Source organism: Aphelocoma coerulescens, chromosome 18 (assembly GCF_041296385.1).
Source record: "Aphelocoma coerulescens isolate FSJ_1873_10779 chromosome 18, UR_Acoe_1.0, whole genome shotgun sequence".
NCBI classification, from domain to species: Eukaryota; Metazoa; Chordata; class Aves; order Passeriformes; family Corvidae; genus Aphelocoma; species Aphelocoma coerulescens.
Window position 1 is genome coordinate 4,614,816 of NC_091031.1, and position 23,596 is coordinate 4,638,411.

A 23,596-nucleotide genomic window follows, 5' to 3' on the forward strand; every position below is an offset into this window, starting at 1 on the left:
GGTCTCCCAAAATATCTTTCAAAGCATTACCAAGTTATTATTTGCACACAAGTTACTTTCGCCAAGAACTCAGCTCTGCTACAGGGAATATATAGCTCAAATATATATATCTAAGTGAGAGCTTGTTACTGAAGTAACTTAGAACTAAATCTAGAACAGAAAGTAAAAATTAAAGTAACTAGCAATGGCCATTTTTGTATGAAATTAATGTCATACTATCACATTACTCTGCAAGACACAAGATGTTAGAACTGTAAAACAGTTCACTGAGATTCTAATAATTCCAATTTTTTGGAGAGAAAAATGGGAGAGTTATAATATAAGGATACCAAAACAGTGTTAGATTTAAGACAATCTTCTAACACCCTTGAACTCCTAGCAAAGCACAATTTTCTGTTGCTCATTTGTCAACTTCAGACAGTTCAACCTTGACAGTTAATTACATTGAAAATTGCATATTCTTGGATGTAGTACCTGACTAGAAAAGCACATTACCTCATCTCTCGATGCAGAATCGATTTCAGCAGCCAATGACTGGGCTTTTGTTTGAGTTGCAAAGAGGTTTTTAGCTTCATAAAGACTAAGACTCAGAATCTGTCCATTAAGATCATCATTTTGGTCACGAAGTTTCTGATTCTCCTGTTTAAGGATGAAAAGACATTGCTTTTTAAGTTCTTCCTACAAGGTTTCATTAAAAAATAAATGATATTTTAACACCACAGGTAGCTTGGATGACATACAGCGAGGCTTCAAGCTGACAGCAACTCTTGCCTCCAGTGACAAGGCCTCCCTGCCTGAGTTTTCCTGTGGCATAATTTACATCACCAGTGCAAAGAAGTCCTGCACAGATGCAACATGGCTCTTGTGCTTGCGAGAAGGGGGAGACAAAATCTGAAGGCAGAGTGCTTGGGCTTGCAGTTATTGGCATTTTTCAAGGCATTCCTCTACGTTTGATGCGGATAGAGAGGCCCTTCCCTGCTCACCTGCTTCAGCCGTTTTATTTCATGCTCCATTTCCACCTCTCTGGTTTTGGCATTGAATTCACTCAGGCTGGAGGAAGAGCTTCTCCCACGTCCAGGACGCTCACATTCCAGCTTGTACAGCTGCAAGTGCTCCAGTTCCTTCCGCAGGTCTTCGATGAGCTGTGGGCAGCAAACAGGCCCTATCTGTGCAGCCCTCCCTGCAAACAGCCTGCTCTGTACTCAGGCAAAAGCACTCCCTGAGCCTGGCTGAGGCCACAGTCCTACAACACAGCCTCTAACTCTTCTTTGGAAGCACAGGTCTCCTAAACTGCTCTAGAGCTGGCAATGGTTCTGACTGCTAAGCTTCATGCCTGAGAAGCATAATTTCCCTTGCAAACAGTGTATAGGAAATGTTAGGGCACATGCTTCTCAAAGAGTTGTAAACCCTTTGGGTCAGGGATTGCCACTTAAGTATTCTTGCAGCATTCATTGCTCTGTGGGCACCCTTCCCACAGAACCACAATCCAGCAAGAGCTTCACTGATGTGGTGCTCTCAGTGTTCATCCTGTCTGCCCATTCTTTCTCAGCTAGGCATCTCATCAGGTGAGATGCGACTGCCTGGTCTTACACCCCTCTTCACACTTACCTCCTGTGTGGCTTCCCTCTCCTTGTTGAATTCCAGCCTGTTCTGCCGCAGCTTGTCCATCATCCTCTTGTACAAATCCATCTCATCCTTCAGTCGCAGACTTGTGTCTTCCAACCTATCTGACATGCGCTGCCTCTCCTGGAACAAACGGGGAACTTCAGAACAGGCTGCCAAGTGCAGGAGACACCCTCAGTTTCACAATGTGAACCTACAGACACAGCTGGTCATAAACTGGCTTGTGTCTCAGGACATTCCTGCCTCTAAAGGTGACCAATGTTCCAATTCCATTAATAATCTTCTTTAAGGAAGGAAAATTTAAGAAGCTGGGCCAAGAACTGTAAGAGTTTGATTTTACATAAACTGCTGTTAAATTGCTCAAGGACTCAGGAGTTTTGTTACCTCATCTAATCTCTCCGTTTGGGATTTCAGCCGTGTGACAGTGCTTTTCAGATCACCATTTTCTTCTTCCAGTTGCTGAACCCTGTGTTAATAACAAAAATCTTACAGCAAATACCTCTTCAAGACTCCAGACATGCAAAACAGGGTGCTCTAAAAAGCCATCTCACTTGTACTTGATAGAAAGACCAAACAGGGAAAATCTTTCTAATCATAGCACTTTTTAATATGAGTCCTTTGCTAGTTTGTTTTTAGGGCCCAGAATACTCCACTGACCCTCAGATTCTTGTGCTCCTAACAACAGGTATCTGAAAAAAAAAAAAAAACTGGAGAAAACAAATGCAGGCACAAGTGTTTGCTAGAACAATTCCCTCCTTGAATCGATGCCAAATATCCAGCTAAGCTGTCTACATGGGCCACGTGGATTAAAGCATTACTGTAAAGCATCCTCCAAGCTTTTGGGCATTAGACATGTGACTGCAGAGCTACTCTACAGAGCTGCCAACCTGCCACCATCTGTGCACTGTCTGCTGGTGAACAGCCTACATTTAGAAGCAAAGTAAAAGTGAGGAAGAGAAGACCTTGTGCCCTGTTCAGGGTGGCACCAAGATGTTTGTTACCTTGTATTTAGAAGTTCAATTTCGGTGCCTTTCTCTTTCTCATACTTGCTGTAAGCTTCCCTATGTCTCTTTATCTCTTCTTCCAGGGTCTGTTCTGCTGATGTTTCTTGGTCTTTCAGTAGTTCCTCTAGCTCATGAACTCTAAGGAAATCAGATCTCATTTCAGTAACAGCTTCAGAAGTACTTATGCATGTGCAAATTCATTGCCTCTCTCTTTCTTGCCCACTCCTTTATTTCATTCTAATTCACCATCTCTCTTGGCATTTAACCTCTCCCAATATCTCTCATATTTACTAATAAACATAGAATTAAGTACTATCAGTTAAGCTATTCTTTGAGTCTCAAAAAGCTGGGACTAAGACACAGCCTTCTGCTCTTGCTACATGCAAGAAAAAAACCCCCAACCACCAGGGGTAATCTCTCTTACAGCAGAAGAGTTTTCTCAGTACAAGTCATTAACATCTCTTGTTTGGAGATGTCCAAACAGACACTTGTTTGGAGGCCTCTTCTTCCTGAAAATTCAGCAAGGCAGCCCTATTCCACCCGGACTTCTCAGATGAAGCCTTATTTCACCTGCCAGCATTAAGGAAGAAAACTTGGTCATAATCTACAGGCAGAGATATTCCTTCCCCACAACTATGCTCTAGCTTTGCTCTGACATGGTGAAGAGACCTGGCTCTGTGCTTTGTTACCTGTGAACCAGCTGTGTGTTCTCTTGTTTCAGTTTGCTCTTCAGGTCACCATTTGTCAAGCTATCGTTCTCCAGTTCTGTCACCTTCTTCTCTAGGTAAGTTACCTGGAAGGGCAAGCGGAAAAAACTGAGTTTGAATCTCTCTTCAAACACCCCTTCACTGTTCCTAACTGGCATTTAGCTACTCTGCCATTTTAAAAGGGGGCATATTTTGCTAAAAGCCAGCAGAGAAACTAAGCTCCACAGTTCTGAGTTCCCCCAGACCCTGCACATTCCTTGAAGGTGATCACTACAAATACACCAAAAAGAAGTCCTAACACAATGCTTAGATCTGTGCTTGTACACTTCTTGCATTACTGCCAAGCAAAGTTGTAGTAGTAATGGAACATCAGGGACATTTTGAATAAGGTACTTCAGATCATAGGTAATTCTGAGCAAGACCTTCATCCCCTGATGCAGGGCTCCAGCAGGATTTGGTTGGGTACATTACTCACAGGGCACAGATATTCTCACCTTTTCAGTGATGTCATTATCACAGGAGTCTATACTGTCTCTGAACAAGTCTTCTGTGCTGCCATTACTGCTGCTGAAGTTACTGTTGTGGAAGAGTTGTCTGAAAGATCAGAAGGATAATTATTTTGCTTGATGAGGAGGGAGGACAAAGAGTCTGGCTTCAGACTTTGAACATCCGATGGTAAAATCTGTGCAATCATTTCAGTGACAATTACAACTCACAAGTCTTACAAGAGACTGGTAGCTAAATGAAGTCATACTGAGCACAGTTAATGACATTAATTCTAGGGAGTGAGTTCTTTGTTACTTTTGATAGATCTGCCACCAGCATTAACATAGTTTAAAAAATACTTAAGTCTTATTCACACTATGCACTGAATTGTATTTGCCTTATTAGAAATTTAAAATAAGGTAACCATTGCACACTGGTTGGTACATTTAAGCTAGAAAATTTCATACAGTAAGAACTTTAAAAAAAAAAAAACAGAAAAAAAGAAATCTCAAGCAGTTCCCACTGCACAATAGTGTCAGAATATGTAACACTGCAGATTATCTAAAATGTCCTTGAACCTTACAGCCCTCCCCAGCCCAGGGCTGGTTCACTCAGTCAAAGGAAGATGACAATTCTGTATGTCCTTTTTTTAAAGGGGTGCTCTCGCTGTCTTCACATTTTGGCAACAGCAGCAAGGCCCACATTATGAGGGTTAAAGAAGCAGTAGCTGGACTGATGGAATAGCAGTATAAAGGAATACATTTGGAAACAAGGAAGCAAAAACTATCTGTATTTTTAAAAGAACTCTTTCCAGTTCAGGGGCCTGCTCCAAGACTAGCAGGAGCTTCTATATTCTGCAACATCCATACCAAAACACAGGCCCCTTCCCTTAAAAACTTATCTTGGCACATTTTCATTTTTCTAAAATTATTCCTACTTTCATCTCCCACTCCCACTTATGGAATTGTTACGGCTGATTCCACAAATATTCACAGAAAACTTGAAGACTCTTACCTGCCAAAAGCTGTGCTTGATATTTTCCTGTTAGGGCTACATGAATATAGAAGGAATTATATAGGAATTAAATACTTATTTGATTCAATTTTAATTGCACAATGAAATATAATACTGACTTTTTTAGCGAAATCAAAAGGTGATTCTGTGAACAATATTCTTTAACAACTGAATCAAAAGCTGCAGTTACTAAGAACACAAAGATGAGTGAAGCCACAAATTACTGTGATCATTAATAAGTCAATTTGCAAATACTGTTATATTTAGCAGAGATTTGTCAGTGTAAATCAGAGCAAAACTAACATTAGAAACACCACAAAGGAACACCAAGTTAGTGATGGACATTTATTCTGGATTCTCAGTTTTTAGATGATTTAATGAACAGTTAGTTTATCCTTCCCCATAATGCTTGCAAGTTCAGCACAGGAACTGATGTCTTTCCATTTTTACAGCTCCCTTGTGCAGCCAGAGACAGGTGCTATCTAAATGAAGACCTCTTGCTGCAGACAACAGCACTGGAACCAGATCAAAATATCCTGCTGCATCTCTTGGTATGAGGATGTCACATCCCTGTGTGCACAGACACAGCTCTTGGTCAGGCATATCCAGCCTCCCTCAGAAACTTCCCAAAGCCCTGGCTGGTCACGGTCTGGATATTGGCAGACTCCTTGCTAGGGCAGGAACATTGTTCATGACAAGTTCTACACTGCTGTGCATCAAGAGGAGCAGCGTGCTCTGTCCCAAGGATTACGCCAACAGGCAGGATTCACATCCAGTTTCTAGGGGGAGCTAAAATCCCACCACATAATTCCCTTCAAAAACTCTATGTGACTGTTGGAAGCACTTTCCAAGTGCTCAGCACAGCTTAGGAGTAATGGAATGGCAGAGATAGAAACCTAAGGAAAAAGCTGAAATTGGCATGAACTCCAAAAGTAACTTCTGCCATAGGATTCATCATTTTTCCAAGTTCCCTTGACATCACAAAAAAATCCCACAGGAGCCAAGTACCTCTGCTGACCAGTAGCTTTAGGAGAGGTGCATGTAAGGTTACGTGCATTAGCCAAGGATCTGGAGATCCCTCCTTCCCACCTGGAGAAAGCAGTAGCTAACTGAAGATCTGCACTAAGCAGCACAGCAGATCCCACTTCCTGGGAAAAATTCCTTGAAATATCACTCTCACTCTGCAATCAAAGAGCTCATTGGTTAAAATATTTGAGTTCAGTAATGATGTCTGCACCTTAAATCAGAAAAATATTTAACAGCTGATGAAGAACAGCATTTTGGTTTGGGCTAGATATCCAACTCTAAATTTCTTACTGTTGTGTAAGAGCAACACATATGTATGATGGGATACAGGAACAGAGAGGGCTTGCTCTACTTCTCCTCCTGCTATTAGCCAGTCCCATGTCAAGGGGGCATTGCCAAAAGCAGTGCAATAGGCTGCTTACCTGTTTGCTTTCAAGTTTTTCAGCCTGGCTTCCAAATCGTTGAGAAGATTTATCTTTTTGCAGCACTGTGAGCAGTAAACATCCAGTAACTCGCTGTTATAAACATGTCTCATTTTTCGGGGGGTTTGGCCAGCACTGTTTGCAGGAAAGGAGAGATGTTACTGGCTGTAGTAACCAACCCCCAATAGGTTTTCCTCATGATTGTGTGTCTATGTGTCAGAATCACAGATGAGGGACTTGAAGAACCATCTCTAACCACAACTCATCTACCTCAGAGCTGATGATGGCCAGTGCTAGTCTTAGGGCAAGTCCACCTGTCTGAGCTGAGGACTTCCAGAGGATGTGGATGTTTCTGGGTGTCAGTGGAAAGAATCAGTTTGAGTGACCCGAAGAACAGCACAAGGTACATGGGGTCCACTGTGATGCACGAAGCAAAGGCAGCTACATGAGTATGTGCCACCTCAGCTATGTCCCCCTCTCATCTTGCCCATCTTACCACTAGAGTCTGGCATGCAACCTCAAGAGTCTTTTCTCCAAGAGAAAGGCAGGAAGATGAAAAACAGAGTGGTCTGGTAAGAAGTCACATGAACCCCCTCAGATGGCAGGATGAAAGCAACCCTGGGATGAGGAAGAAGGGAGAAGTGGACACAGGTCTAAAGAAGAGATAACAGTATCTCTTGGCATGATAAAGAGAAAATAAACTCAAATAAAAGAGAGCAATCATGGCATGAAGTGCACTGAGCCCCAGGAATGAGAATGGAAAGAGCTGCATAAACCTGAGGAAGAGGGGATGAAAGACACAAGCCATCATCATGAAGGGGCAGTGGAGAGGGGTCTGGCTCTGCATGCATGACAGAGGTGGCCAGGCTGGATTGCAGAAGTGATGGAAACAGAGGCAAGCATGTGGGAGTCGCATACGGAACAGAAGGATGCAGTGAGCTTGTCCTGTGTGGGCAATGAAGCACAAGACCTCCATGTGCTATTGATCCAAGCAGACAAATCCTAGAGAATCTTCATGCTCAGCTCTTCCCAGCCCTGCTCACCCATTCCCTTGCTTGGGAAAGGACAGTAATATCTGGACCTACCTTGGCCACAGGACGTAAGAGCTGCAGAGACTGAGGTCACATGCGGAAAGCAAGCGCACTGCTGTGGCATTTCTAGCTCCTAACAGACAGCAGCTACTTGCTTGTTTTCCAAGACACTCCAAGTCAATAGGATGCTTGTTTCAAATAACGCCCTGAACATATGCAGCAGTTCCCCTCACAGATTAGTGCTAAGGATTTGTAGTATCAGAACACTAAAGGGAAACAGCTCTTTTGTAAGTCTTCCCTGCATCAGGGTGGGTACATAATGCTAAGTTGGTTTCCATTGCAGCAGACCCCTTCACCCTGAACTGTGAAATTATTGTCTGCAGTAGAACAAAGCATCTACAAGCAAAACAGCCCAGTTATTTCAACAGAACCCAACAGAGACTGTCAGAAACAACATATTTGCTATAGCTCTTATTATTAAATGCAGTCTGTCAATTAGAGGGCAGGAAATGAACTGATAACATTTTGCTTTTAAGGTGAGTCTATCTAACCAGTGTAAACTCTGGTATTGTCAGAGAAGAATAAAAATGAAAAATTGTTTGTTAATGAATAAGGAGCAACCTGGAAGATACAGATGAGCCAAGGTCAGAGTAGGCGTTGGTTCTGGTCTCATCATCAGGGCATGGGCTACTGGGAGTAAAATCCACATCATCTCCTTCCCCATAGTCTTCAAACTGTTCTTCGTTACTGATCAGGGAGGCGGTGGAATAAGTGGAGAGGTCAGATGCTGCAGAAGGGTTGTGAGGACTTGACCTGAAACAAGAGGTCAAAACATCTCGAAGGCCGACTTGGATACCACCTCACCTCACAGGGAACCTTCCATCTTCACAGGCTGTCCCCTCTTTGAAGTTGTAACCCACTTACTTTGTGCTAAACCCCTGAAGTGCTAAATGTACCTGATGTGCAGCTGACAGAGTGCCTTGAGAGACAAGAGCATGAGAATTTATGAACAAGGTACCTGTGTGACAAGTTTGGATCAACACCAACCATTTTGCTTTAAAGAGCACCTTGATGATCCTCAGCCACCATTTCCACGTGAAGACCACATAGGGATTTCTGCTCTGAATTCAGGAACCATGCAGACAGCTCCGAAATGCATGGGATAGTGAGAGGAACATGTGTAAGAGAGGCTGTCACTCTATTCCACAATCAGAGAGTTTCCCAGTAAGCCAAATACACCCTGTGCCACACCCCAGGAATTCCAGCCACTCTCCTCTGTGTGGTCAGAAAGAAACCTCAACTCACCACATTCCACAGAGTCACTAAAGCCACTAACGTGACCTAGTGGAGGCTGGGTTCCTGCCCTTCCTTCCATCAGGACAAATTCTGTCTTTCAGAGGAGATATGGAACACAAGAAAATGCTGTTTAACTACCAGAAAGTACCTAAAATGATGTCAAATGGGTAAGGAATGGCAAGACCCTGTGACTTCAGAGAAAGAGGGCACATAGGTAAACAGATCAGCAGAGTCAGGCAGCACAGAAAAGCAGCTGGCAGAGAGTTTTGAGCACATAAAATCTAATAAAACAGAGCAAGGTGGCTGCAAAGGGTGCACAAGATTCACCTGCCCAGAGTCCAGACTGCCCTGTGCAGTGCACCTGCAGAGTGCAGGTGTTTTACGCAGGTTTCCTCAGCTCCCACCTTGGTGAGGCATTCAAACAGACAAGCCAGTAAATTCACGTACAAGTTCTTACAAACAAACTTCTCCCTATGGAAGACACACCTGGAAGACCTGAAACAGATGCTTCAATTGTGAGGCCCTGGCATTGCCCAACTTTCTCTCTACAGCCGAGTCCAAGGCCTCTGCAGTACAGACAAGGCACTGATGGAATCTGCTGGCACTTTATGCAGATCGGGTTAAGTTTTTCTCTCCCTTTGCTTGAGTGCACAGTGCTTGTATCTCCAGCAGCTGAGCCACAGGACAGTAGCTCCCAGGTGACATTGTTCTCCAGGAGCTCAACACTATTTCCTCCTACATTTCTTCTGAGTCTACCTCGAGCCTCTCAACCTCTCTACAGGGAAAGTCCTCTTTCTGTAATACTCCACTTGTGAGCTGTAAACAAGAGAAGCACTAGTGTTCCTTTGGTGGATGGTGCAAGCATCATTTGCATATCCCTTCCCTCCAAAAGCAATTAGTAGCAGAGGAAGCCTGCCAACATTTCAGATGTATGCTCTTTTGTTTCCCCTGTTTTGATGAGATCCATTTATAACCTGCAACTCATTTATCTAACTCACATTAACAGAAATTAGGGCAAGTCAAGCCAGGCATACTACTGAAGGATGAAGACAGGAATACTCATACTAGAAACAGATCAAACTTACCTAACAAGGCTCCTTGGCCAAGGGATTAGTGAGAAGCTCAACATAATCACACTAACATTTATTCATGAAGTGCTCCTGTGTCATGGACATACTGTGTATTGTTAAGTTTTTGGAAGATCTTACAATCCTACTGCTGTTTGTATCTCAATTGTAGTTACACCAAATCAGTTTGGGAAGAAGCTCCTTGTAACACTTCCACCAGGATTGGAGGTCTAAGAATTGCACAGTCATTTGCAAAGGAGTTGCTAAAAGCAACCAATTTTCCTCATTCTCACACTTTCTGAAGGGAACTTTCAAGTGTTTGGTGCTTTTTTGTTTGTTTGGGGTTTTTTTTGTTTGTTTTTAAAGGTAATCTCCTGGTCTTCAGAGCAGAAGGGCTGACACACCTGATACACAACCCACCTGCTTCTTCAATAGACAGCAAAGTAAATCTCTCTATTGCCTCTTTTAACACAAAAGCATGGAGCTTCTCAAGTTTTTCCCCCACAGATTTACCAAAGCTGAGGAGGTCTCCGAGAATGAACCAAGGTCTATCAGTAGTAGCACAGTAGCACTTGGTAGTTCATGCCTGCCCTGGAAAGAGGGTACAGGAGGCACAGTGCCCTGCCCACCCCCTTCACAAGAGCCTGACTGGCACAGCTGGGAGGAAAAACATTTCAAACACAGCATGGGAAAAAGTCAGTCACCACAAGGATGGGGCTCTGGAGAATGGCAAGCAAAGGAAACAAGTTTTATAGAGAGCTGATGGAAACTGTAATTATCTCGACAAAGTCTCTGAGATTGCTTGGGCAAATGGGAGATGGCCAGAACTCAGCTAGCTGAGAAATTCAGGAGGAGGACAGGAATGAGGCAGCACAGGGAGCATCCGAGGAGGCCCAGGAGAGAGAAGGAAGGCTGCCTTAGCAACAAACAAAGCTCAAGAGGCACAAATCAAGATGACAGGCCAAAAATAGGGAAGACAAGGCAGAGGCTTACAAAGCAAGCCCAGCTGAGCTCTGTCCTGTGGTATTGCATTAATTCAATTCAAAGCAGGATTAAACCAAGTTGGGTCCTTTTCCCCCCCAGCTGTCTTTAACCAGCACTCCCAGGTGCACACCTGGGAAAAGTCAAGTTAGGGTTACAGAGACACTGGTGTTAACAGCAAACTATGATTACACATGAACATGCCAGGACACCCCGTGTTAAACACAATTTACTGTTGCACAATAAAGGTTATGGAAAATTAGAAACACAAAGAATTAACTTGGAACATGAAGTTACAAGGCAAATCAGCAGAGCCCAAAACATCAGGTGTTGTACTAGATGTACAAAATACTACAGCAGCATTCCCCATACTGAACTGCTTTGCAGGAAGTATTTGTTTTAATTCCAGCCTATAAAGCTTACAGCAACAGAGAAGACCTAAGTTCTGGGGGATGCTAATGTAGCGATTGTTCTAAAGAGACCCAACACTTCAACACACAACATTCAAGTCCTGTGAGTGCTCACAGAATGTGCCAGAAAGAGCCAGGAGGGAGACTATCTAAGTCACTTAGAGGACCTGGACATCCATCCCCCTTATGTTGTAAATGGATGTTAAGTTTCTAAATACATCAGCCATCCTCAGCCTCCCTCAGTAGGGATTAGCCACATAAAGGCTCCTTCCTCCCTAGCAGATGCTTTGGAAGCAGAGCTGCCACAAAGCAAAAAGCACCACTCACTTGTCACCGGGCAGGAAGAGGCCACCGAGCACCCCGTCCTTGTCCTCGCTCCGACAGACGTCCGAGGCCTCCGAGCTCTGGGCACTCTCGATGGCACTGTCCATGTCAGACTCATGGTGAACCTCCTGCTGTGCCAGAGTCATCACGTCCTCATCAGGAAACAGCTCTGACTCGCTGTAGGCGCTTTCGCTGTCCAAGTAGGCACAGTCCTGGATTTCACCGCCCTGGCACAAGGAAAATCGGGAGTCAATTCAGATCACCCCTTAAGGCAGTTCAGCAGATACAGGAGAAGCAGTAAGACACTCTCTGGATGCCCTAGTAAGCAAGAGTAGTACTGAATAAAAGCCATGAAACAAAAAGCTGACCTGCTTTACAAAGCCAGTTCCTGCAAGCCAATTAAGTAGCTTTTACCTTCCAGAGGGGCTCAAGCACTGTTTCTGACTTCACAGGAGAGAAAGACACAACACCCAGCTAGAAAATGCAGTCAGTTTTACCCTAATTCACTAACAAAATGCACTTGAAGTAATAAATATCCTCAACATTTTACAACAATATGAGCATCTTTTGAGAGATAACACATTAGTCACCGAGAGTTAGTCCTTTGATTAATATTACAGATTAAGCAAAAGCAAAACAGATAAGCCTAGCAGTTTACTTTGTCTTTGAGGATAGACAAAAACTCGTAAGGTGAATAGAGAGTTAGCAGGTGTTAAATTGTTTAGGGTAAGTCTTGGTCATAAAGATTTATGAGAGCAAGAAAAAAAAGCAAAATCATCTGTTCCTGCTTCCTGGAACCACACGTCTTGATTAAGTATCAACTAAAATAAGACATCATTCTCATTACTGCAACTCTTTGCTCTTGCTGTTTGTCCTCTCCCTCCCCTTCCTGCCCCATGAATACTAAGAATAGCCAAGACAAGCTGGGTTCTATTTGCTAGTCCCTGAGGCACAAATAAAAATTCTTAATTGAAAAAATAAAGGGTAAGATTTTAATCTGTCCTTTGATAAGCAGCCACACAACGCTGCTTTGACAATTCCCATCCAGCATGACACAAATAACTCAGAGCTCCAGAGCAAGTCCCGACTCAGAGCTCCACTCCAAAGCTCACCTGGAAGCTCCACAGACAGCCTGACCATTGAGCTACTGCTAGCAAGTGAAGCTTTTAAAGCTGAGTTCACTGGCACAAGGAATGGAGCACTTCATTCAGGGATATACCTCATGTTTAGGCACAACTGTCATCCTACCCAGGAATCCCAAGGCACTGGCACCATGACCAGCACTCCCTGGCCTTCTGGTGAGCCTGTTTGCTGGGACACTGGCCCAGTGGCACCACTTGCCACAGCGTGGCTTCAAGTCCATCCCCACAACCTCTGGACACTCCTCTGCTGGAGCCAAGGGGGATCAAACTCCCTTTTGCAGAACCAGTGATGTTCTGTGCTGATGACACAAATTGTCTTTTCCACTTCAACAGGAAAAGAGTCAGGCAGAAGCTGCAGCTTTTTAAGAGTTGCAGAAACTCCTATTAGAAATGCAGGTCTCACCATCCACCTTTTTCCTGAAATACCAATTTATATAACTGTGAAATCTTCTAGCATATGGAGGTTGAAGAAATTCCAAACAAGCTCACCTGCTCAAACCTCATTAAACTAATGAATACCCCTGCAGCAAAAAGGACCGCATTGTCTGCTATGTTTGAAACTCCAGGTACACACTCAGAGCAGACACCTGGATGCTTTTCTAGCTGAGCTTTCAACAGGTCTTCCAGATTAACAAGTAATGTCAGTGAGACACCTGGCACTATTCAAAAAGCCTTTTCCCACTCTTCTGTGTCAGCTCTATTATGGCTGAAACTTTCCCAAGGTATTGCTTAAGAGAGATATCCCAAAGGATTTATCCTCGGTCTATGCCATGTAGTATTTATTGAAGCCATGCTGCCTCATGCAATCAAATTTATAGCTCTGAGTCACAAGCCCTCATCCCCAGCAAGCCTGTGGTTTGGCAGGTCAGACACCAGCCCTGGAACCCGCCCCAGCCCTGCCTTAGCCCCAGGTTCTTCAGCACATCTGACTTGCACCTTGCACCCTCCCAAAGCAAGCAGGGACAGTGCCGCTGTTGCTCTTTGCAAAGTACCTTGGGACCCACAAATAGCACAAGGAGTACCTTTTCAGTAGGTGTTGAGAAAGCAAAGCTTGTTAAGAGCAATTGCAATGTTTCAGAACTACCTAGAAGTTTATTTCTCTAACATTTCCCCGAAGTTTCCTCCCCCACGCTGACCCCCACAGGCACAGACCTCCCGTTTTCTTAACAAGCTTAATGCAATAAAGCCTAACTGCTATTACAGAATTGCACCAGCTGGTAAAAGTCTAATCAAGGAGGGAAAGAGGGGCAAGGAGTACACAGTGGATCCCTGAAGGTCCCAATAAGCAAAGTTTTTTCAGAGGTCTTGGAGAAGTCTCTGCTTAAACAAATTTTTACAGCAGGAAAATCTCACTGGTATTTAACAAGTTAACACGGAAAAGTAAAGGTCAAGAAGATCACAAAAGACTCCCTTTTTGCTCCGCAGGTAACACCACACATCTGCTTCTTCTCATAATAGCAGCTGAGGTGCTCTTTGAAGAGTCCATTATCAATTAAATATGCAGTGTCATCTCGACAGGTTGGGGGCTTGGGCTCACTTCTCCTCACTTTCTGGCAACCTTCCCACATTTACTTGTACAGGAGAGCTGATCTACACCTACAGCACACACTGCACTGTCCCCAGCTTGCTCAGTGCCAGGGATTCTTTTCCAAAGTGCAATTCCTCTGTTCCTGCGCTTTTAAGCCCCTTGAGGGGGAAAAAAAAAAAAAAAAAAAAGGAAGAAGAAAAGAAATTAGTTTTTGGAGGCATCATAAGCCTCAACACCTGCTTTACAGCTTCTGAAATACCTCACTGCAAGACTTGGAACCCCTCCTGGAAGCAGGTCCTCCCTTCTGCTGATCCCATCCTCAAGCAGTGGGGAGCTCAGAGACTGATGGGGACAGGATAAATGGAGAACGTGGGCCAGCCAAGCTCCTTGGAGGAGCTCCCCCTCAGCTGCTCCCTCACAGAGGGAGACCAGATGTCACATCCCAGGTTGCCAATGCCCCTCTTCACAAATCTGGCCTCGACCCCATTGCCCGATGCAAACAAAGCAGGTGTTTAGGAAGCACATCTCAGCTGCTCTTCTGAGCACCAGCAGCCAAATCACACACTGAAGACCTCAGCCCTTTCAAAGCCAGCAGCACCACAAACAACCGTACCAGGAGCAGGAGGACTCAGCTCCATTCACGCTTTTAAGTGCTCAAGGTCCACCTCCAATCAGTGCTAACACAATTTCAGCTGATGTACAGCAGCCAGGACCAGCGACAGCCACTGTACTCCAGCCTGCACACCGGTTCCCTGTGGGGAGGAACTACATGCTCCCCCACGCAGCTTTTAGAGCTTAGGGGTGTGGAATAATGCAATACTCCTGGCACATGAGTACCTCTCGTGCAGAACCTGTAAAGCATGGAACTCGGGTAACACCACTCAGGTGTCTTTTCAGCTCCCTGGGTGAAACCAGCCTCCGCTGCAACTGTCACAATCACACATTTAATTAAAAGTTTTCCTTCTGTGGCCTGAATAACCAGTAGGAGAACATAGACAAAGGAACTTTAAAACAACTAATACAGGTTAAGTAGCTATTACAAGACAACAGAATCCAGGCACGTTGCTAGTAAACAATATACAGGCATCCACACCTTACTGACTACAGCTGTAAGTTATTTGAAGCTGTAATTGTTCAGTGATCATAGTTTCCCACAGAACTATACTTTCAATGATGACATCTACCACAAGCTGCTTACAGACCACACCTAAGGAAATTACACTGCAAAAAAAAAGAGAAAAGAAAAAGAAAATGCTGATTGCATATATTAGCCTCTCAAATTATTCCTTCATAGTTTAGATATCTACAGTATTTCATGTACCAAATTAGAGGTTGGCAAGAACAAGTGTTGTTCAGGTAGCCTTAAGAGAGCTAATTTGAGACTAAGGAGAGTTTAAGAAGTTTGAAGATGAATAGACACTTCTAGCCTGAGTCATTTGTTTCCAGTGCACATGTCATTAGCAGAAACCAGCAAGAGAATGAGGTTCTGACGACTTGAATATGAATCACTAGGGTTGTCATTCTCCTAGTCAGCTCCCTTCTTTGTTGGCTGAGTCAAAAGAGATAAAGCTGCTGCTTATGCTCTTGGAAGATTCTCATAAAAAAAGATTCTCATAAACGTTAAAATACCAACACAACATAGCTGCGGGTAATTTTAAAGCCGTAAGTGCTTTGCACTTTATCTAATCGGATGCTCAAGGTAACTCCAAGTGCTTCACAGGCAGAGCCGGCCAGACGCTTGTATAGCAACTGTTGAATATTCAGCAACAGTTTGCTCTATAGAAGCACCTGCTGCCCACAGATCCAAGGCCACTTCACAGAAACTAATGAATTCCCTTCCTCAAAAGAGGCGATTGTGTGGCTGCATTGAAGGCAGATGAGTAAGCCCAGCCTGCCTTTGCAACAGCCACCCCAAACAGAAGCAGGAGCCAGAAGACAGCGATTCCCATGGATTCCTTCTGATCCTAGTGGGGCAGGAAAGCAGTGTCAGCATTAGGTGGGTATGGGAATACAGCTCTGCCTTGCCCTGCAGTGACCTGACTGGGTTTTCCCAGGTTGGAAGCAATCTCCAAAATATGCATATAAAGCAGCTGAAAGCTAGAAACTTGGCTGACAGACAGGCTACATGACATGCCGACATCAATACATGCTGAAGAGCAAGCCTCGTTAAAATTCACTCCCATCACAGCCAAATCACCAGCACCCCTGACATTTAGACAGCCTCACAGTATGCTGGAGGAGACAAGAAAGGAAAGAGGATTCAAGTATCCCACCACAGTGCACTTGGATTAGTAAGAGCTGGACCCATCACACACGACCAGAAACAAGAAATGCCACATGCAGTCAGCCATGGCACTTCCCTTACCAGGATCATGCCCCTCACTCCCTCTAACAAGCTGCTGTGGGACAGATGCAAGTCTGAGTCCCTGCACCTTCCCCATCCACTTTCTTCCCAGCAAAAGCACAGGAAAAGTCACCTCACCACAACTGGAAGGGAAGAGGTGCCATGTGGAGGTGTGCCAGGCTTGGTCTCAGATGAAAGTTACTTACTGTTGCACTCCATCATAAGAGAAAATCCAGGCTCTCTCATCTCTTTTAAGCAGCCACTGCATTGGAAGGCAAGTAGTCTCTTAATTACCGACTGACAACGAAGGGTGTGAAGCATTTCTCACTAATGTGTTTTAGAAACAGCCACTCTACAAACATTTGCATATTTACACCAAGTGGGCTATGAACATTTTTTTAAAGTACAGGTTTTCCCCAGCGTATTTCCTTTCATTTTCAGTTGTCAGGCAGAGGTGGGGAGGTGCTGATCTACCCTTTGATCTGACGGGAACAGGAGATACTGTGTAATAGGAAAGTGTAGAAGCACTACGTGAGAGCACACATGTGCATCAGTGTCCATGATGTGAGTGAGCTCTCGCCCACGGCCAGCCCCCTCTTGCCCACATCTGGTTCTTGCCCACATCTTTCTCTCTCTCACCCAGGCTGCTGTGGCTGTGCACAGGGGAGAGCAGGGCTGCTCACAGGTAGGCTGATGGGGGAGGGAGGAAGTCACAGAAACTGCTTCCATCTCCTGCTGCAGAACACAGAGGAACACTGAGTCTCCCCCATATAACTGGGAGGATAAAATCTCTCAGAGTTCAAGATCAGCGTGCAGAGCACTGTTATTTCACTAAGCTGCTCAAATAAGAAGCTATTTTAGGGCCACAAGTTAGTTTGGTCAACGCAATAACTTCCTGTGATTGTTTAGTTACTCAAATCTAGTATTTGAAGCTCAGTTTAAGGCAAAGCTTCACACGTTGTTGTGGGTTTTGGAGGGAACTTCTAGGGGCAAGATTATTCCTAAGAAGATCCAGATCTTGGATCGAGTGCTGGACAGCATCCTGGAAAGGCAGTGAAGAGTCCCCAGATAGAGAGCAAGCCCGTGCTGCAGTGCACTGCCAGCCTCCCTTCCCCCTGCAGGATAACATCTGTACCTCGTACAATTGTGCAATTCAAGGACGACAGGTTTCAACTGGAAGACCAACCTTCAGCTTCTGGGCTGTTCCTGCTGAACCACACGAGCAGGGGGCACAGGGGTTCTGAAAGGCTGCTCTGTGCTCTGGCTGGGAAGTTCAAAGTGACACCCTGCCTTTTCCAAGGCAGAGGAGAAAGGCCGCGTGCAGCCTGGAGCCAGCCAGGGAATGGCAGGAGTCAGGAGTGTTTACACTCTGCTACCTGTCACTTTAATTGGCCATAATGGAGATGCCAGACCAGGGTCCAGATCAAAGCACTCCTTTTCACAGGTCATTGTTTATGCTCTGGAAGTTTTAACATTAAAAGGCTTCAGCAGAGTGCTAATTTGATCCTCTAAAGAAAGTAAAAAAATAAAAAGCTCTTTCCTTTACTTTGAAGTTGTGTCCCATCACTCCCTGGGTTGCTTCCCACTACTGGACTATCATACACTCATCGGCCATCACTGGAGGCTTATCAAAGCAAGAAGAATCCCTTTGCAGGTGAAAAAACATCCTAATCTGGAATTTTAGGTACAAGAGTACATTACCTTCAGCATGGATGGGGCCAGCACATCAACCACAGAGTTCAGAATTACACCCACCAAAACGTTTGGCACCTTGTTCCAGCATTGCTTAAGGCAGTTTTACCTCTGAACTGCAATACAGTTTCCTTTTTCTTTCAAATTACCTGAAAAGTCTCTGGGAACATTTCTAGAGTGAAATGCTTGTGACTGTGCAAACTGCCAGACCTCCTCAGACTGGTACCACGGGCCTTCCCACACAGTGAACTACTGGGACAGCCCACAGCAGGTACCCCCTGCCACCCCCTCCTCCCAGAAGACAGTGCACCCAAGTCAGGCAGCTGTATGTTGAAATGAGCTGTGGGCAACTCAGCATCACCTTCGTGCTGTGTATGGAAGTGCTACAGACCTTGGTTTATAAAAGCTGGTATACAACTAAAAAAAAAAAAAAATCATATTTGCCTAAAAAGATCTGCAGAGAAGATAATAAATGTGACATAATTAACCCTCTTGAGAAGCCTTTGCCTTGAGATTAGACAATCTCATTCTATTTTTAAAGTCAGAACAGCAGTAACAGGGAGGGAGGACAGAAAATGTCAAAGTCTTACCAGGGTTTGTTGCCTGGGACTGTGGCTCAGCCCGTGCTGAACCTGCCAGCAGGGCCAGTGAGGGCAGCTCTAGCACACTGTGGGCAGCAGCATTCACCATTCCTTTGGCAGGAACACTTGGTGACAAAACTGTGCCCTAGGTTGTGTCCTGGGGGTGCCCTGGCCAGATGTCACAGCATTCCTTACACAGCAAATACAGAGCTGCAGCTCATGGTCAAAGGCACCCCAAAGACCCCCCAGTACAGACCAGTCTTAAGACCAAGGGTCAGAGGAATGGTCAGATTACATTGTTTTGAAGCAATCCTACAAGTGAACACCTATGCTGTGACAAAGAGAACTGGAGGCTGCTTTCCAAAAAATGTCTTTATTTTATGCCTAAAGCAGCCTTTAGTGCCTTCAGCACTCACTTCTGAATTCAGACCCCTAATTAGCCAACTCTAAGTTACATGATGCTCTCTGCCACTGGTGTTTGTGCTCAGGGGACAGCTGAGTTCACACGCCAACGTGTTTTCCTTGACAAAGCCTCAAGGTCACCCTGTCGGGGACTCAACAAATAACAGAACCCTAGCATCACACTTGCCCGCGGGTGCTGCAGGCACATGGGTGAAGAGTTCCCTGAGCTGACTTAGTGCTGGCCCAGCCCCTGGGTGAGGAGGAGGAGAAGGCATCTCCTGGCACCTCCAGAGCACCATTAGGCACAAACAGCGTGAAGAACAGGAAGAAGCTGTCCCAAGCAGGAACAGTTCTGCCTGTGTCTAAGCTAATTATTCACAGGAACACTGGTCAAACTCCCTTCCCCCAGGGAATTTGGAAACTATAATTTTTGAATTTATTTTCTATACTACTGCAAGCCTGGTCTCCAGCAAACACCACGAAATAAAGCCATTTAAAGAAAAACAAAGAAAAAAAAATTTTTACCTCACAACTCATACTTCTGTCTTGCCACCCACCCGGGTTACATTACACTGCAGTCTCCAGCAGGGAGGGATGCTTGGGGAATGGGAGCAATTTCAGACCCCAAGAGGTAGAGAAACATCTCGAGTTTCTCCAACACAGTAAGAAATCCAGCCATGCCTGATGATGAGTAGTTTATGTTGGCAAGAAGAGGGAAAGCATTAAGGATGTGGCTTTGCTGTAGTTTATACAGAAACACTTTCCAGAGTTCGTTGGTCACTCTGAATGCAGACGAGACTAAAAGGTAATTTACTTCATGTTTAAGAAATACTGAAGTAGCTCTGAAGAGCTCCTCATTAGGAGAAGAAAGGAGCTGCAGGACCTTGGCTGCTCTTCAGCTCGTGGCTGGGCAAACCACAGGTTAACGCATTTCTGCTGCAGGAATAACTGGAATTGCAGCCTTTACCCAGCAAAGATTGCAAGCACTGATTTTTAAGAAATTTTAGTCTCCCCCTCTATTTATAAAAGACATTTTATTTCTTTTTAAACAAGGGCTCTCACATACCTGCTCCTTTTTTCACTTCTTACAGTGAAGTTAAAGCACTTAATTGCAGAAGGGCTGCCAAGCACATCACTGAGCTTCACACATGACAAACATGAACTAAGAACCCACTGATCATAAACTCTGGCTTGGTCAATAAGCTGGGTTTTCATTTACACAGTAAAATACACATAGGCAAGACGTATTTCTACCCTTGAACCTGCACAGACAAAGCAGATGGGAACTAGGTAGAAATCATTTATAAGATTAGGTAACACACCGAAAACACAATTCCAAGCAGAGCCATATGCAGAGACCCCCTACTACTAACCAGCAGCGTTAGCTGCAACACAGTGCCCAAAGCACTGTTCTGTGTTGTCAGGAAGCACTTACAGAGCCTGTCCTATGTTTGGTGCAGCAATCAACCTAAATTACTAAAGAAAGAACAAAAGGAATGACATTATTATGCTGCATTTCAAATTTTAAGGGGTCAGCTACCCAAACATGGTGAACATTTGCGGATATTAATATTTGGATAATGGTTAATTCAGTAACAACTCATGATTAGTTTAGTAACCACTTAAAATAGTTCACTCAGACACTTTATTTAAAAGAAAAAGTTAAGATCAAGCTGTGCTCGACAGACGTAACAGCACTGGTTAACCAATAACTGGAGCAAAGCAGTTCCATCCCCCCTGCTATTTTGGCATGGGAAGTGTTTTGTTTTGCAGGCTTTGCACATGGCAAAGATTCCCCAACCACGCTGGTGGTAAGAGCCCTGTCAAGGCAACCACAGCTGAGAAACATCTGTGCATCAGGTGGCTCCTGGGAGACTTGCTGCTGTTTGCAGTAATTCTTCAAATAATAAACTTAAAAGAAGCCCATTAAAAGAGGTTTTAAAACTGCTTGGAGGCTGTCACATTTCATGTTGGGTACAGCTCAAGCTCCTCTCAGTTTGGGAAGACGCTGCCAAACAGCCAACAGAAATTCCACCCTCCTTCTGTGCCCAGTTTTAAGAATAATATTCCACACTACTGCACATATTTAGTAGTGACACCAAGTTATTCCCCACCTCCCCCAAAAACCAGAAGGGTAACAGGCAGAAAAATAACTTATGTTGGGAAAGGGCAATCCAGTCCCATCACTGGAGCAAGCCCCCCATTCGTATGTCATCCGAATGGAATAAAACTATTTTCAACAGAAGCAGTTTTGATAGCATAGCAAAAGGGATCAAAATAATCACAAATTATACTGGTATACAGGTAATAATATAATGTACTGGACACAAATACCATGGAATTCATGTTTAGGGAATCTGTTCTGAACCCATTTCAGAAGTTTTCTCCCATCTGTGCCTCCTCCTTACCCTAAGTTGATAAATCAGCCAAATAACATGAGAATAAATCATTCTCTCTGCCCCCAAAGCCACCAACCTTACAAATCTGCCATAAGCAATGAAAATATTGCTACTACCAAAGCAGCAACATTAAACTACCACCTCAAAATCAGCACAGCACAGAGCAAGGAGGACGCCTGCCTGCCCCACGATCTCTAACCACACTTCTGCCTAACAGAAAAGCACAACTGTCCTTCTCCATTTCAGGGACAGGACAAACAACTCCAGGCCAGGCGCTGCTCACATCTACAAGATCTCTGCTGTGAGCTGCTTTCATATGCTGCCAAACACATCTCACACAGGCCCATCGGGGGCAGAACCACTTCACCCACTGCATCGGGGCAATGCTGGGGTCCCACACGAGGGCTACAGGCAGCATCTGTAGCTCCAGCACAGGCTGTTGTGACAGCCACACACTAACCACAAATCATTTTTTTCTGCCTATGTCACCAGCATCCCGGAGCCAGCAAATGCATTCAGAACCACATTTGGGTATTAAAAATACTCAACAATAAGTAATGGCAATCCAAACACATCGCCAGTGCCATAGAAAATAATTACAGAGCGAGCCCCCGCTTGCATTCATCCTTAAAAAGTACTTTTTTTCTCCTCTTCCCCCTTTAAAGGTTTCAATCCCAGGTATTTGGGCATCTCCAGGTTACAGAGCTGAGAGCTGTATGAGGCTCCGCTACGCAGGAAGACATCCCCTTCTTCCCCAACACCCCCATTTCACCCCACACGGCTGCTGACAGACATAGACGGCTTTAGATTTTCCCATATAACAGTATCCCCAGGACCCGCTCACTTCCATAGCGAGCCCAACCTTCCAGCATACACAACTCTGGAGCGAAAATCTCCTCCTTTAGCAAACAAGAAAAAAAAAAACCCAGCAGGGTTTCGCTCTACCTGCAATTTCATGCATTTCACGAAAACGCCGACACCGCTCCAAAAACCCCAGAGATGCTTTCCCCCCTCGCTTCTGGATCCCTACCGGAGCGGAGCGGCCTCAAGGATCCCCCTTCCATCACGGATCTCCCTCTCCTCACGCCGCAGCCCCGGCGCGGGTTCCCAGGAAGAGCAGAGCGGGAGCCCGCGCCGGAGCTGCGGCGTGGAAAACCCCCAAAACCCCGCCGCAAACTTCCTCCTCACCCCACAGAAGACACCGGCCGCCTACCGCCTCCTCGTCCTCCTCCCGCCTCCTCGTCCTCCTCCTGCCGGGCTGCCCGTACCTGGCCCGGCGCCGAGAGGTCGGTGCGGTCCCCACGCCCCGTCCCCGCCCCGCAGAGAGGGCGGGCGGAGCGCGCGGGGGGGCGGCGGCGGCGCGGCCCCGCGGGGCGGCAACAGTTGGAGCATCCCCGCCCCGCCGTTGCCGGGCGACGCGGAGGGGCCGGGGCCGAGCGTTTGGTACCCGGGGACCCGTGACATCCCAGCGCGGGGTCCGGGCAGTGGGCGGAGAGCGGCAGGAAGGTTCCCGACACACGGGTTGTTTGCGGTTGGACGTTGTGCTCCGGTGGGTGTGAGTGACGCGCGCCCGACCCCGCTCGTGGGTTTAGTCGTAGTCACTCGGTTTTGCTCAAAAATAATGCGGTATTGCTCAAAATTATCCGTAATTAAAATTATATGCAATTGCTGGTGAGAGGGGAAGGTGCCTGGGATTCCTGAGGAATAAAATGTGGCTTAGAACCCGACTGAAACCTGATTAATTCCTTCTATATTACATAATGTTATATGATATGATATTACTTTATATTATATATAAAAGAAAATGGTATGTAATTTATATGTTTTTATATAATTATGTGTGTATATGGTGCAGCTTGCCCAGAGAAGCTGTGGATGCTCCATCCCTGGAAGTGTTCAAGGCCAGGGTGGACAGGGCCTTCTCACCCGAGGGTTACGGACAATCTTCCTGCAGGTGGTAAGTTTGCAGGAACACATCTGAGATGGAACAGCATTTTTACAAACTGATTTTGGGTTTCTGATGCATCATAAGTGAAGGGGTTGCAGTGGCAGGTGCAGCCCCTGAGGGCTGTCAGGTCCCCAGGCAGGGGCAATCTCTGGGGACATCAGGGTTCATT

General features: G+C 45.3%; 1 protein-coding gene across 10 annotated transcripts in view; it reads right to left on the reverse strand.

Annotated features, from left to right (window-relative positions):
- Window positions 1-23,596, reverse strand: part of RAB11FIP4 (RAB11 family interacting protein 4) — a 121,688-nt gene that overhangs the window by 8,644 nt on the left and 89,448 nt on the right. For 5 of the 10 annotated variants that reach the window (XM_069032439.1, XM_069032441.1, XM_069032447.1 and 2 more), the window contains 11 exons: window positions 11,395-11,618; window positions 7,935-8,126; window positions 6,283-6,417; window positions 4,835-4,870; window positions 3,829-3,928; window positions 3,317-3,420; window positions 2,625-2,765; window positions 2,008-2,089; window positions 1,609-1,746; window positions 984-1,142; window positions 496-639 (listed from right to left, as the gene is read on the reverse strand). In XM_069032439.1, coding sequence (XP_068888540.1) covers window positions 496-639; window positions 984-1,142; window positions 1,609-1,746; window positions 2,008-2,089; window positions 2,625-2,765; window positions 3,317-3,420; window positions 3,829-3,928; window positions 4,835-4,870; window positions 6,283-6,417; window positions 7,935-8,126; window positions 11,395-11,618 — 1,455 coding nt within the window. Of the gene's footprint in view, window positions 1-495; window positions 640-983; window positions 1,143-1,608; window positions 1,747-2,007; window positions 2,090-2,624; window positions 2,766-3,316; window positions 3,421-3,828; window positions 3,929-4,834; window positions 4,871-6,282; window positions 6,418-7,934; window positions 8,127-11,394; window positions 11,619-13,555; window positions 14,220-14,320; window positions 14,808-22,667; window positions 22,745-23,596 lie in introns of those variants that run through there. The other 5 variants (XM_069032443.1, XM_069032444.1, XM_069032446.1 and 2 more) reach the window with 5 other exon arrangements.